At 47.3% G+C, this 15116-nt stretch overlaps 1 protein-coding gene across 1 annotated transcript in view; it reads right to left on the reverse strand.

Annotated features, from left to right (window-relative positions):
• Window positions 1-6065: 6065 nt before the first annotated feature.
• COLGALT2 (collagen beta(1-O)galactosyltransferase 2) overlaps window positions 6066-15116 on the reverse strand; it is a 53413-nt gene continuing 44362 nt past the window's right edge. Inside the window, exons 6-12 of the mRNA XM_057426979.1 lie at window positions 12888-13007; window positions 12317-12393; window positions 10366-10472; window positions 9415-9547; window positions 8206-8333; window positions 7568-7774; window positions 6066-7107 (exon numbers count right to left, since the gene is read on the reverse strand). Coding sequence (XP_057282962.1) covers window positions 6831-7107; window positions 7568-7774; window positions 8206-8333; window positions 9415-9547; window positions 10366-10472; window positions 12317-12393; window positions 12888-13007 — 1049 coding nt within the window. The 3' untranslated portion in view covers window positions 6066-6830. The remainder of the gene's footprint in view (window positions 7108-7567; window positions 7775-8205; window positions 8334-9414; window positions 9548-10365; window positions 10473-12316; window positions 12394-12887; window positions 13008-15116) is intronic.

Consider the following 15116-nt stretch of genomic DNA (forward strand, 5'->3'; position numbering starts at 1 on the left):
AACCCCAAACGCCAAGGGACAAATAAGATCAACTATGATAGTAATACAAGGATTTATAATCGATTTATCCCTGTTACTTTAATGACCTTTTGGAGGTTGAGAGTGTTGTGTTTATGCACAATGTTCAGAAATGGCAGACTTTGTTTTGGGATTCTCACTTCAGAAGGTTGCTTTACGCAGATTTTCCTCATGGTTTAAATGTAAGCGATGGAGTCAGTTTTGGACATTTTAATTGTGACCTCCAACATAGATAATGCTACTGAAACTGTGATTCCTAGGATTGGTTGTAGGAACAGCATTTCAACTGGAAGTTCATTTAGTCTTTCTGCAAACTCTGTATGCATGGAGTGAATGAGTCAAACTTAAGACGTGCCATCTGATTATAACTCAGTGGGTGGGTGGGACACAGTCCTTAGGCTTTGAACTTCTTAGATACAAATACAGAGCTAGGTGGCAGAACTCTGCTCAGAGGTACAGGAGGGCCCAGGTAGAGTGAGAAGTATTCCGGGTATCCTGACTAATAGAGAGTGCGACATAATTGTTAAGGCCAGAGTCTTCTGGGGAGTGCCTGGCTTAAAGGACCCCAGAGTGTTACAGACTTCTAGGGGAGGGGGAAAAAATTCTTTTTCAAAGGACTATTGAAAAAGAGCCTAGAAGCAAAACTAAGGAGAATAAAATCCTCCTAGTCAACAGAGATGTCTCCTGTGTCAGCATACTGTAGCAGGGCCAGAAAAGGCATGCGTGCAATATATCTGTAACGAAAGCAAAACGAAACAGAGCAGAAAGGCAGAAAAGAAAGTTATGATTGTAAATGGGAAGTTTGGAGAGCTATTTAATCAAATAGTTAATTGTCTTGTTATGGAAACATGTTTCACACTTCAATTAGTATATTTTTGAGAGGGTAAAGATAGTGTGATTCCATAGTTTACACTTTCCATTACGTTACATATGAAAAAGATGTTTTTAAATGCTTTCCTGCAGTCTTTATACATAAGTTTTAAATGTTTTTCCACTGTTATTTGCCTTGAGTTTTTCTATGTTCTTACCTTAGATTTTCTTACTGCATGTCAGGTTGGGGGGTTTTGTTTGTTTGGTGTTGTCTGGGGCTTTGTTTAATGCCTCACACCACCTCCGTCACTCTGTTGGAACTTCTTCCAGCTACCACAGCTCATCTTCCCTGCTCCCTTGGGGACCTGAAACGCCACATTTCAGCTGTTACACCCTGCAGGTGTAACCCTTCAGCTATGACCCTCCTTTAGCATTGCTTTCATTTTCAACATCACACCCAGTAACAAGGTATGGACTGCTTGTAACACCGCCAGCATTACTGGCATGCATCTTCTTTAAATTCCTGCAGTTTTTTATGAGGGTAGCTTCTGTGTTTCTACAACAGTGGGGCTAGAAACGGTTGTCCAAGTAAACCAGTCTCACCTACGTTACCCATCGAGTCACAGCAGCTTATCATGAGCTCTGTGTAGTCCAGTTGCGTGCTGCAAGAGTGCAATGAGCTTGTTGAGAGCTAAACGTCAGGAAAGCAAAAAACATCCCAGTGCATCAGCCGTGCACACCAACCTGCTACTTCTCTGGAATATTTTGTGCTGTTTTTCAAGCTTGCAGTTTAATGATTTCTGCTGTAGCTAACTGGGCATCTGAGATTATACACAAATTTTACAACTGCTTCTTCATGAAATTATTCTCTTTTGGTGCAGTGAATGATTTCTACAGCAAGTTAATAAATATAAAATGGTTTTGAGTGTTTGCATCTTTTCCCCATTGACCCCATCATGGCATTTTCCCCTCCTGGCCTCACAGCCATTACTTTGTTGGGTTTTTTTCCCCTACCCTGCCCACAATACTAAGGGTTGGAGTTTACACAGCACAGCTGCTTATTCTACCTCTTAGCACAGTCCCTCTTCCCCTCAGACCTCTCATACAGCTGACCTGCCAGTCACAAGTCACTTCAGCACTAGGGGAGACTCCTAAAACTGCCAAAGTCACACCAAGCCCCTGAACCATGGCAGTTGCCTTTGCCAGGACTTTTCACAACGACTGTCAGCTGCCTTTCATGTTACAACAGCAAAGCCAAGAAGAATGATTACACTGAATTTAAACTGCCTGTTGCTTTTTTCCTAGGGATACAAAACAAACCAACACAACCTTACTCAATTTCCTTCAGGATAAATACAATCTATCTGTGATCTAGGAATTCCATATTGCCATACTGAGAGTACACCACCACTTGTCCTTTTCTAAACAAGGGCAAAGACAGAGTTATCAGATTACAAGCACTCTTACTGCAGATAATCATTTTTGGGGCCTGTCACCATAACCTTTCTTGGAAACAAGCTGCTTTGTCATCTGGCTTGTTACTTAGACTCTGTGAAACCTGTTGCTAGCTTCCACTGCTCTATCACCAGACTCATTGGGGTAGGCACTTGCTGGGTGTTTATTCCATCAGCTGGGGGCTCCTGGGTTTCAGCTCTCATGCTCCTCAGCAGAGCAAAAACCCCATACCAAAAGGAGGGGGGGAAGGAGGAAAAGGAGCCCTCTGTGCATCATGAAGCAGCCTGGCAAATTCTTACTTTCCCCTTAAGTTCTGCTAACAGAAACTCATTTTCAAGGTGTCTGAGCAAGTGTGTGACTACACACAGCACAAGGCGCCTTCACATTTGGGCTGCAGGTGCTAAACCTGCAGGAGGCTCCGAGGGGACACCCCTTCCATGCCTGTGCTGCACCATACCCCAGGCCAGCGCAGTCCCTGCCCTGCGCACAGCAAACAGCATCTCCACCAGAGCCCAGAGACTGGTTCAAGCCTGAGCTCCTCCTTGCCCTCAGTTCTGAAGTCCATTATGTGAGTTAAAAACAACAAACAAACAATCAAAAAAGCAAACCCCCCAAAACTCCAACCACGGAAAGTGGAAAAATAATGGACAAATACAGACATTTTAGTTGGCTCCTACTTTTCCAAAACACAATTAATTCCAAGTAGGGCAAAACCTGGGCAACACCAGGCAAGGAACTAAAAACACAGACAGGGTAAAATAGCAGGTGGAACCACTGGCCATCCGCCACGTCTTGCATATGAAAACTCTCTCTGTATGTGCACACAGGTATGCAGATAGGTAGAAAAACAAGCAGCTAGATGGGGGCCATATCTGCTCTGAAACTGACATATTCATTTAATTCAGGTATTCTTTAGCTGTGTCCTTCCTCCCCTGAAACCGCCATCATGCCCCTTGTACCGCTCACTCCCAGAGTCAACAAGAAGAAAAAAAACACGCACACAAACCCCAAAGCAACCAACCCACCTCAATGCTGTTGTCAAGATGCTTTTAATAAACTGCTACTGCTCTACTTCAGGAAATCAAAGTCAATGAAACTCAGCCTCCCCGAGCTTCCAAACCAGTTCCGTGACAGCATCACTTCCTGAGAGCAAGGCTGTTGAGGCCCATCTTAAGAACAACAATGCGGCTGCACACGCGAGGCTAACCAGAAAGTGCTGGTGTAAGCAGACCAAGGAGAAAAATAATGTTAGTTCCTCACAGACTGTTTCAAACAGGAAGTTCTGCGAGCAGAAGATGTCTTGTGCTTAATTGCTATGTAGTCATAAAGAGAAACACAGTCTGTAAGAGCGATGATTGCTTAAGCAATAACATAGGTTGCTACATCTAAAGCACGTATCAGCTAGAAACAATAACAAGGAAATGGTTGTGAAAAATGGTGATTGAATAACCTGTAGAGGATTATTTGTGCAGCAGGGTTTTATTGTTTGTCATAACACCCTTGTGAGTTTAAAGTATACAATCAAGCGACTTTGTTAACTAAACCATTCTGTTACCTCCATGGAGTCCATGACATCATATACCACACAGGGCATTGGGCAGCTCCAGCCCACACGAGGCGACGGGGCGGGTGTGTCCAAACAGCAGCTTTACCTGTTGGTCAGTGCCAGTCGCATCCAGCCTTAGGCACCTGCCACCACCACATTGGCAGGATGTGCTTTAAGGCCCGGATAGCCTGGTGGCACCGGTACAGAAGGCTGTGCAAGTGATGCAGAGACCTTTTTTACCTTTTATTCTTTGAATGAGTTACATTAAGCTTAAAAAAGCCCTTTTTGTGTTTTCCTTTTAATCATTTCCTGCATGGCCAGTACAGCGGTGCTCCCTACCTCCCTGGGGAAGAGACCAAAGGGCAGCTGTCAGCCTGTGTCACAGACCAGATCCCTGGCCCGCAGGCACCCGGGCATGGTGAGCAGCTCTGGGAGTGGTGATGGCATGCTCACCCCCTACGGTGTCAAGTACCTTCCCTCTCCAGCCCCGAGCACAAAGCAGGGAGCACTGTGAGAAGCACCAGGGGGTTTTCAGCCAAGATGTTCATGGAGAAACTGCTTCAATGACTTCACGAAAGGCCACAAGAGGAAGGGCTGCTAAAACCAGAGCTCTGGCTGACACAGGCAAATCAGCTCCCATGGCTGGGATAAGGGAGAGGCCTCTCTACCAGACACAGAGCTGGGTCTATTACAGAAGAAAAAGCACATGAGGGTGGAAGAGATACGTGTATGAGCAATGTCTATGAACACAGCAAGGAGCCTTAACATGGAGAGGCAGCCACAGTACTGGATCGGAGAAATGACTCCGGGCCAAAGGAGCTCTCCCACCCATGCTGGCTCATCCCTCCTGTTCTGACAGACTCAGATGCACATGCACGTTACCATGTGCTGTGCCAAGCTGAGGCCCTGCTTCTCTCACACACCCTTCTCACCACACCTCCAGCAGCTGTCAGCCTTCAAACAGCATTACTAAAGGCTTGGGGAAACAGCTACACTGCAAAATAAACTGCCGGGACCCAGGCCTCAATCCCAAGGGAAGCATGATGCGATGGACCAATTTAGTAACATCATGCTCATATTCACGTTGACACCTGACAACATGCTGGATGCTTACCAGTTCACAGAAGTCCTGCTTCTGAAGGCTATACCAAGCTTCTCACCAACATCTCTGGGATGGCCATCGTGCTTCAAGCAGATGGCTTCAGACTTGCCACTCGTAAAACAACATCGTAGGAGGAAGCAAGAGGGCTTGTCAGAAAGGAATGACCCAGGCTGTGTGTGGTGGTCTGCAGCAGACCTGCTCCCTACAAGGATGCTGGAGAGAGACTTTCCACTAGGGACTGCAGTGATAGAACAAGGGGTAATGGGTTAAAACTTAAACAGGGGAAGTTTAGATTGGATATAAGGAGGAAGTTCTTTACTGTGAGGGTGGTCAGGCACTGTAATGGGTTGCCCAGGAAAGCTGTGAATGCTCCAATCCCTGGCAGTGTTTAAGGCCAAGTTGGACAGAGCCTTGGGTAACATGGTTTAGTGTGAGGTGTCCCTGCCCATGGCAGAGGGGTTGGAACCACATGACCTTAAGGTCCTTTCCAACCCTAACTATTCTATGATTCTATGGTTCGTACTCACCATGGCGTATGGGCACCTGCTCCAGCCTGGACAGCAGAAGGAACATGGCTTCCAGGTGGTAGCTGTGGAGCAGGCACATTTATACAGCCAGTGACTCCATGGCAGAGTGACACAGATGCAAAACTCTTGAGCTGGCCTTCCTTGCCAGGGCTACTCTCACCCAATGAAGAATACACAGCTGCTCATCTTGCACCAGGTTCTATGTATTATCACACTGGCTGACAGGTAGTAACACATCTTCTTTAGTAGGAAGCACAACACTGACCACTAATTATTGAAAACATAAAAAAGCCAAACACCACCACCATCACCACCAAAACCCAGCCAACCCAACCCAACCCAGCTGCTGCAACAGCAGCCTGTAGCTTGAGCTCTGTGCCTAATAGAGCTGCAGTGCACAATTCTATCACAGCTGTTGAGAACAGTACAGTTGACAATACAAACACTTCTGCAGGTTGATTTGTTTTTATAAGGATAGTGCAAGCAGCTTGTAAACAAACTGTTTAGATCCTAGAAGTCCTGTGCTTGGCTTTATGGCCTAATTAAACAGGCCTGCAAAGAGGTTGTTTTCCAGGCTTTGTTTTCCTGAATAAATTGAGATGGGGAAAGAAGCAGGACATGACACAGACTAGCTCCACCTGTGCTCCCTTCAGGCAGTGCAGAGATAAACCCTCCGCTTTCCCATCCAGCTTCCAAGATTTTAGACACGCCAAGACATCAGTTCTGGGCTGGGAGGCCTGTTTCGATGGGATCTAGCAAGTTTTGAAGTCTGCGGAGGGGAAGCTAGCAACACCTTTCTTTTGAGAGGTGATGAGGGAGCAGAGGCTACAGAGGAGCGCTGCTCCAGAGCACTCAACATTTCTGGAAACCATCTTGATTCTGACCCGGATCAGTTTCAAAACCAAAACCAAATAACCCAAATACTTGCCTGCAGCTTCTCTCAGTGCACACAGCTATAAAAGCCTGCAAACCTACAAGAAGTTGTAGTGATACAGCAGCCCAGTTACAGCTACCCAGAAAGGTATTAACACTTGTACACCTCTATATATTAATCTTTATAAATACAGTGTTCTGCATGAAGAACTATAGGAAGACGTCGTTCAAGGCTGGGGATTTTTACAAAAGCCTGTGAGGGCTTTTGTTCACATCTCTGCCTTTTTTCTGCCACTCTGGAACACTTGTTCTTTTTCCTCCTTCATCTCCCACCCAGTCCTAAGTGGCTCGGTTAGTTGGAGGGTCCAACCTCTGTGCTTTGCCATTCAAAGCAGTGGGAAGGAGGCCACGCAAAAAGCTGCTCTACAACTTTCAAGGGTGAAAAGCTAAAGTGTGAGGCAGGTTCAGCTGTCAACAGAGTCCCAGGGGAAGGGGACAGTCATAGCTCATCCCTGGAGGATGGCGCGTTGAGAGGTGACTGGGAAGGCAGAGCACCCTTGCTCTGGGCATCGCTGTGGATCTTGCCCTGCTGACGGGCTTTCCAGGAGTGTGCTCTGTCCCAGTCTGTTGACACAGTCTCATTGTCCCAGATTGTAGAGGTCTCTGTGTCACTGAGGTAGCCTGGCTGCCCGGTGTAGTGTGTAGGGTAAACAAGAAGGGGTTCTGCTGAAAAGGCTTTCAAGTCTCTGGACTCATAGTACTCCATGTACTTCGCTCTAAAGAGGAGAGAAAAATCACCCCAGTAACAGAGTTCACCAGTGCCACTGCTTATGACTGAGAGATACAAGCCAACCCACCAAGCAAACTGATCCCAGGGAGTGGAGGTAGTTGCTGGGTGGCGTTCTAGTAGAGAGTTCTGACTCTCTACAGCCAGAACCTCCCATCTTACAACCACACACAACATATGCACCCAACACCTTCATTACCAGAGATAGCCAAGTGTCTCAGGACCAGTTCTTACTCAGTTCAGGGCCTGTGGACAATAACTCCTCTGCAGCAGGTCTGTCACCTCCTTTGACCTCTGTCAGGAGCTCTGCTCTAGAGAGCCAAAAAACCAAGTAGCCCTGTCTCCCACCAGCCAGGCTACAGAAGTGAGACACACCAATATGATCTGGCTTAAGGGTATTAGAAAGATCCAGCTCACGTCAACATAAGCAACAAAGACTTACTACTTACACAGGGTGCTTGTTGTACATAACTGGCAGAAATTCATCTACAGGCAGCATCTTGCTGAAAGGCTCAGCTCCAATGAGTTTCTGAGCCCCTTGGAAAGAGATTGCATACCCCAGGGTCCAATATGAGTAATCAGCTTCCACCAAATTCATGACATTGGGAACTGCTTTCTCAGGCTCTTGCACCTGCATCCTTTTCCGGCCAATGTAGCTTAAAGGGTGAAAAAAACAAGGAAACTGAAACCAAAGTGAATCTGAAGCAACTAAGACCAGAAGACTATTCATGTCAACCAAAGAAGGGCAACGGAGCAACCCAAGAAGTAATCCCTGACCAGGCCCACAGATTTCTATCCTGCACCCCTCCCAGACATCCAAGCCTTAACCCACTGAGTGCCAAAACTGTGAAAGACTTCACAAGGGAGCAAAGATGACATGGTCCAAACCTCAGGACTGAACTAACACCACCATTTCCAGCCTGCCCCAGAAGGCAGATCTGTCCTGATGGCAAGAGCCACTGAGAAGTCTCTGCCACCTTCCCCTGAACTCCAGCATTAACCTGCATCTCCACCATGACACAGCAGGTGCTGCTGACCTCCACTGTGTGCCCAGCAGTTCCCAGGTGGCTGAGGGACAGTTACTTACATAAGCTCCCAGTCTAGCTGGGCTTGTTGAACGTCACCCATCAGCTTCATGAGCTTCCTCTTAAACTGGTGTTCAAAGCGTACATCGTCCTCAATAACAAGCGTCTTCTCCAGTTCTCTGTTCACCACCTGAAAACAAAAGGTTCAGAAGCAATCACAGTGGCACATCCCCATCTGAAGTCGCACACACCATCTAGAAGCCAAGAGCTGCCACCTCGTATGAGCACAGCAACCACCTCCCCAGAGGAACATGCAGCAGCCTTTGATGCCAAAGCTGCTGTTCAGAAAACACTCCTTCTTAGGAGAAAGTGTTTGTGAAGTCTGAAGGAGGACAGTCGAGCATATCCAGTCTGGCCCTGACAACCTGAAGAACACACGTGCAAAGACATCCTGTACCTGGGTTCCCACATTATCATATGATTGCTGCACTGCCCGACTTCTCAGCACTGAAGTCACTCCTGCTGGCTCTACACTCTTTGGAGCAGTGCCCTGCCCTGCTGAGAAGTGCTGCAACTAACACCTCCCAAGGCAGAGGGCTGTCTACATCTGAGTAACCACTGCCATTGCCCAGTCTTCTTTCAGTACCAAGTCTTTCCCCCTGTCTCTGCCACACCATACATGAAATAATCCCTCCCGCTGATGTGGGGCTGTGTAACTGCAGCATCTATGACCAGCACAGCCCAGATCCTCTCAAGCTTTCCTCTTCAGGTGACCAGGGACAGATGGAAGCTTTTATCACCCAAGCAAGATCTCTTAGCTCAGGTAACTGAGGTGCCTACTATTAAGCATTTTCATGACATGCCAACTCAAAAAAGCCAGTCAGCAGAGTCACTGGAGCTTGCTTCAGTCTACATGCAGAGCAAGAGATAAAAAGAGGAAGTTTTTGAAACACCATTTGTTCTTCAAAACCTTCTTGCCTTTCTCCTAAACAAACTTGCTCCAAGCAGGCTACTGGATGGTTTGCAAACAGTCATGAAAATACTCTGATAAAAATCATTCATCTCTGCTGCCAAATGGAAAGCAGAGACAAGAAAGCTGAATACTGTGTTCAAGAAAATGCCCATGCCTGATCCCCTACAAACCAAGGAAAACTGTTCCATCCTACAATTCCAGAAACCAGCATCGTACTTAATGCTCTGCCTAGGACTGGCTGTGTGCCTTCCTCCTGCACCTACCTTCAGGAACACCAAGGCACCTGCAAACTCCTTACCTCCTTCCAGATGTAATAGTGACTAAGGAAGCAGCCAATCTCTCCTCTGGTTAGTGGCCTGGAAGAGTATGGGTCCCGGTATCCTGGGAGCATATCAATGCTGAGAGCTTTGAGCTGACTTGCGTTAAGTGCTCTGAGAAAAGAGAAAACATCTATCACCGTTTAAAAGAAAAGCGAATTCAAGTCAGGCACGGACACAACATGGGAAATGCTGCTGATGTTCAAAGAAAACCTCTATCTTGAGAAATGCCTGCACTGGTTTCACTCACAAACCCCGAGAAAAATTAACTTACTGATTTACATTTCTAAATCGATCCAACAAATCATAGCCTTAACTCTGCTAACAGCTTCTTGAGGAACCATCAATGTGGCAGGTGCTTGGCTCAGACCGTTTTCCTAAGAGGTCTTGATGGGTGCTGAAGTCTTCAAGACCGCTAGATGGCACGTGGGTTCCTATCTCCCTGAGGCCTTTTGCAACTCCCAGACCAAAAGCTGCTGCTTCGGTTTCTCATTGTAAAAAGGCCTTAACACACCTTAGAGTAAACTCGGAAAGGGATGTGTCAGGGTTAACGCTGTAACATAGCAGCTCTGCAGCGCTAGGGTGGACAGCCTTTCCCAGGAGATAATTGCTCTCACTTTTACTGCTGACTCCTTTGAACTGTGTGCAAGCGTTACAGTTCACAGAAATCAGCATGATTTTAACCCAATTTTTGCCTTAGTCTGAACCACCCTGCCCTGGCTCTCTCATGGAAACTGACTAATTGCAAAAGAAGAAAGAAAGAGAGCAAAACTGCCCCAAACAGACTGTTGCGTAGGTAAAAGCGATATTCACCTCTCCCCTCAGCCCAGCCTTCCCCACCAGAAAGGAGGCGCCAGGGCATCCAAGGAGATGGTGTTAAGCAGTTTTGCACAACCCGCTCCTTGCAAACACCAGCCCCAGCCTAAACTCACTTTCCATCCACAGCCTCCACTATCTTGACTGCAATCTCCTGCTCATAGAGGGTCCGCAGCATCCGATCCCGCCTGTCTTTCCGACGCTTCAGATTGATCATGAAAATCTGCATAGAAGAGAAAGCCATCAGCCTCCCAGTTTGGCACCGAGGAAGAAAAGGGAGTCCTGATCCACTCTTCTCCAGCAGCCCCACTGGAAAAGCACATCTTTTGAAAATATTGGGGGTGTTTTCATCCAGGTTACTTAGAATTTGCAACAAAAGATTGAGTTGGTTTTGAGTTGAAAGCTTAGAGGCTACTTCTCAATCTTAAAACCATTTTTTATGGACGCTCACAGGGGAAACTTGCTCTTTCAGGGTCAATAAAGTTGAGGGGGTACCAGTCACAGCAAAGTCTGTAACTTACAAAGATATAGGATGCTTTGATTCATATTAAACACAGAGTATCACGGTCATCTCCAGCCTCAGTCCTAGGGGAACACTGACCCACACGTTTCTCCACAATGCTGCCACTGCCTCTATTGAGTACTATCAGTGGGGCCACCTTTCAAGTACAAGGACACAGTAAAGAAAGGATTTTTGTCATTACTTCAGACACTGAAAATCCACTGCTACCCCTGCCAGAGCAGAAAGCCTAGCAGAGAGCCAACACTGGGTATAGACTCTCTGGTGGAGGGCAGAGGACTTAAACCCTCATTTGCAGGTACACTGAAGAGGGTCAGAGATATTTTTCAGTCCCCAGCAAGCAAGTGCAGCCCACTAAGGAGCAGATCAAATTCCAGCCCAGTACAAATGCAAAAATAATAAATTGGATAAATAAAGTGCAGCCACAAAGGACAACATGGAAAAAACTACACCAGCTGTGTCCTCAACACAGACACTCAAACACACAGAGCCAAATCAGGTTCAGACTTTATGATTCCTATAAACAGATGGAGCAGGATACACCATGAAAACAAAGGCTCCCCTGATCACCACAACTCCCTGGGCCACAGTGCCACTGCCACCCTGGAAGAAGCATACGCAGGGGCTGCTGGCTCTGTGAATAACACAAGCACTGGTTAATTAAAGCACAGCAGAGCCCTATCCAGTCTGTTCTCAATGCCTGCCCTCTTCACAACATGAGCCAGAGCTGGGAGAGGAATTTCTGCAGCTTTTTGGGGCACTACCAGTGTCAGCAACCGTCTTTGTAGTTCACTGCTACTTAAGGCCATAGCAGAAAAATGTGGCAACCAAGAAGGGCAGGGGGAGGAGCTGCCCCAGTAAAGAGACAGCATGCATGCTTTTCATCACTCCTGACCATACCCAGCTTGGGCTAGAATCCAGGTGGCAGCCTGCATCCCACAGCTGCTCCAGAGGTCCAGTGTTTCTCTCAGGTGAGAGAAATCACTCCCTTCTGTCACTGGAAAGCAGGAGAGTTTTCCCAAAAGACTGCATCTTGGCACAGAATGGAAGGACTGCCAAGCTGCTCCGCAGAGTCACATGTAGAGGAAACACACAAGAACTGGGGAAATAACCTGCACTTCAGCCCAACTTCTCCATCTCCCCTGGATTCAAACATCCATACCTTCAAGACAGGAGGTCCAAAGATTTGCTGGGCATGGCCCTTGCACACAAGTCTACACTTCTAAACATGGCTCTCGTAGCAGGTACTAAATGCCCACAGACCTGGCTGTCCTTGTGTCTCTAGAGCAAACACCAGAGGGAAAGAGCACGTCCTGAGCCCTTTCCATTCTGCTCCCCTGAGCTCAGCACTTCTCTCCAAAGAAAAAAAAATGGCTATTTTCTCCTTGCAAAATGTTTAAGACCAAAAGAGGAGTGATCAGGAAAGAGCTAACTACGTGAAAAGATAATATACTTTGAGGGAAATAGCTAGAAGCTCAGCAGCAGGGAGAACCCAGGTCCTCTAGGTGATGAATGGGAAGACAGTAACAGTAAAGTAAGTTCCTTACTTCATCAAATCCCATCTTGTCGGGGTGCTTTGGAGGAACAGAGACATACTGAGAGGGTTCAATGGGAGGACGATCGACTGAAAGAGATGAGAGATCCCAAGCATTACCTTCACATACATGTTGCATCGATACAAGGTACCGCCACGTGTTTTCATCATTGGGCCAAAAGCCCCAAGGAGCCGGGATGTGAAGTCAGGCCAGGAGCGAGTACAGCAGAAAGCATCCATGGTGCAAAGCAGAAGCCAGCAGCCATGTGCCAGACAGACATCATGACAAAAAACTGAGTTCTGCAGCATCTGCTCCACATTAAAGATGCATCTTTGCTTTTGATCTGGGGAAGCTGAGGGATTTTGTGAATGGGGTTGACCTGACTGTGAAGTGATTACATCCCCGGGGAGAAAATGGAAAACCACATATCAAAATCGCATGAGAACAATCAGATCAGGATGCAGGCTCCCAAGGGGAAGAAAGCTGGGCTGCTGGCAAGAGAGTTCCACAAACATCAACTGGGGGTACTGGGAGTGAGGGCTGGCATCTGTGGTGTCCATCATGGCAGGGCACAGCAACTTACTCATAGCCTCTATTAGCGTGTGCACAAAGTTCTCAGTTTCTTCTTGCAGTGTCTGCTGTGATTTCAGGGGCATGGGAAGGAAACCATAGTGTTCACGGTTGCAGATGAACATCTGTATTCCTGGGGATCATACAAAAAAAGGAAATTAGAGTCAGACCTTTACCAGCACCTCAGTCCCAAGAAGATCTGCTTCATAAGCAACCAATCAAAAGCACCACAGTGATATTTTTGGCTTATTCGGCCAGCAGCAAGTGACCTCCCCTACAAAATCAGTTTTTACTTGCTCCCTAACAGCAGGTATTTTTACCCTGCAATCAGTTTCCCTCTAGGAGAGACTGGAAACCCTCCTCTTAGAACAGATACAGGGTCTTTTGCAGCCTTTGCCTTCATGCTACAGAAACAATCATACAGCAGAGGCATAACTGCCCATAGCAAAAGCAGTGTCTGATACACAGGCACATACAGAAGGATTCCTGAGGGTACCTGGGGAGTACCACAGGAACCCTCATCCCCAAAACCCCACCTGCACTGCTCAGACCTGGCACCTCACCTGACAATCCCTTCATAAACCCAGAGCCAAAAGCAGCAACAGGTTTTCAGCCTCTGAGTAAGCCAGCCTCAAGTGATGCAATGGGCTTTCACCTGCAGCTATGATGAAGGAGATGCAGCAGCGATCCTAGGACATGGGGCCTCTCTCCGTGCTCAGGGAGAGCTCAGGGAGACCCAGTGCTCAGCATCGGCCTCCAAAAAGGGGGTGAGGGGCGGAATGTGACAGGACAAGGGGGAATAGCGTTAACACAGAAGAGATTTAGACATTAGGAACAAGTTCTTCACTATGAGGGTGGTGAGATACTGCCACAGGTTGCCCAGAGAAGCTGTGGCTGCTGCATCCCTGGAAGTGTTTAAGGCCAGGTTGGATGGCGCTTTGAGCAACCTGATGTAGTGGAAGGTGTCCCTGCCCGTGCCAAGGGGGTTGCAACTAGGTGGATCTTTAAGGTACCTTACAACACAAATCAGCCTATGATTCTATAAATGGGGCTCAAAGGTAGGGGAAACACACAGGTTTCAAAGTTCAGAGTGAAGGGTGGAGGCAGTTTTCTTCAGCTGCAATTTAGGTAGATGGCATAATAAAAAATACTACCTGCTGACATTCATGGATTTGGCACTGACCTCATCAACTAACCTTACCTGGCTCACTGAGCTCTGTTCTTATCCTCTGCTGGCTTAAAACACAGTTGATCTGTACAGATTCGCACCACTATTTCTTTTCCTTCTGGGATAAAAGCTGTTTTAGAATGGTAAAGCTACCTTAAAATGGGGAGGTGGACTTGTTCTTGGGCTCTGTAATCAAGTAAAGCATTGCTACCAGGGACAGAAAAGGTATAGCCAGTTGTGTAATGATCAGCCTTTGTCAGGCAGTGATGAGCATTCACATCTATGCCCTAAACCCACAGCCACATTTAGGCAACTTCTATTTCCCCCAGGGCCCTGTGAGCAGACCTTCCTGCTGGCTGGCTCCAGTTCTTCAGAGCCTCAGGCTGAAAGGAAGCTCAGGACATCTGGCTGGCTAAATGCTATCTTGCATAGAGTGCAAGGGGCCCTACAGAGCCCAGCCACACTGAGATTTTGGTCTGAGTCAGTACTCCCACCACAGGCCACATCCTCCCAGCAGAGGTGGGATGGTCTCTTCGGAGCATCACAAAACAGTTGCTTTGAGCAGTAGATCCACTGTGGAAAATCCATGGTTTGACCCGAGGCGTTTTCCCATCTCTGAACTTGGATGTCATCCTTTTACCCTGGGTGACAAAACTCAGCCCAGGACAACAATCTGAGCAGATCAGTGGGCCAGGGTGTTGAAGCAAAGCCTTTGATGTCATGGGTCAATCCTGGGAAAAGCTAAAGTGCTCCAGGATGGAAGGGGAAAATGATGGATTTCAATCCCTAACGTATTTCTTACACAGATGGGGCTAACGCAGTGCAGTTACCACACTCACTGGATGCTGTGTTTCTGGGAGAGCTGTCAGAGGGAACAAGTGGGGCAAGTAGATTGGAGGGAGCCTGCTTTGCTAGCCAGGCTTGAACTTCAGTTCTCCTCTGGAGCCAGTATTTCCGTGTCCTGACCATGAAAGTCAGGACCCCACCTCACCTCTGCCTCCCAAGGCTCCAGTTTCAGCTCTTGCTGCCTCTGCCATTTGTCTCTCTGATTTGATGCCCCTCATGCTCTCATAG

This window comes from Pezoporus wallicus, unplaced genomic scaffold (assembly GCF_028554395.1).
Source record: "Pezoporus wallicus isolate ANWC-B61680 ecotype Strahan unplaced genomic scaffold, APGP_CSIRO_Pwel_v1 scaffold_7107, whole genome shotgun sequence".
In the NCBI taxonomy this organism is placed as follows: Eukaryota; Metazoa; Chordata; class Aves; order Psittaciformes; family Psittacidae; genus Pezoporus; species Pezoporus wallicus.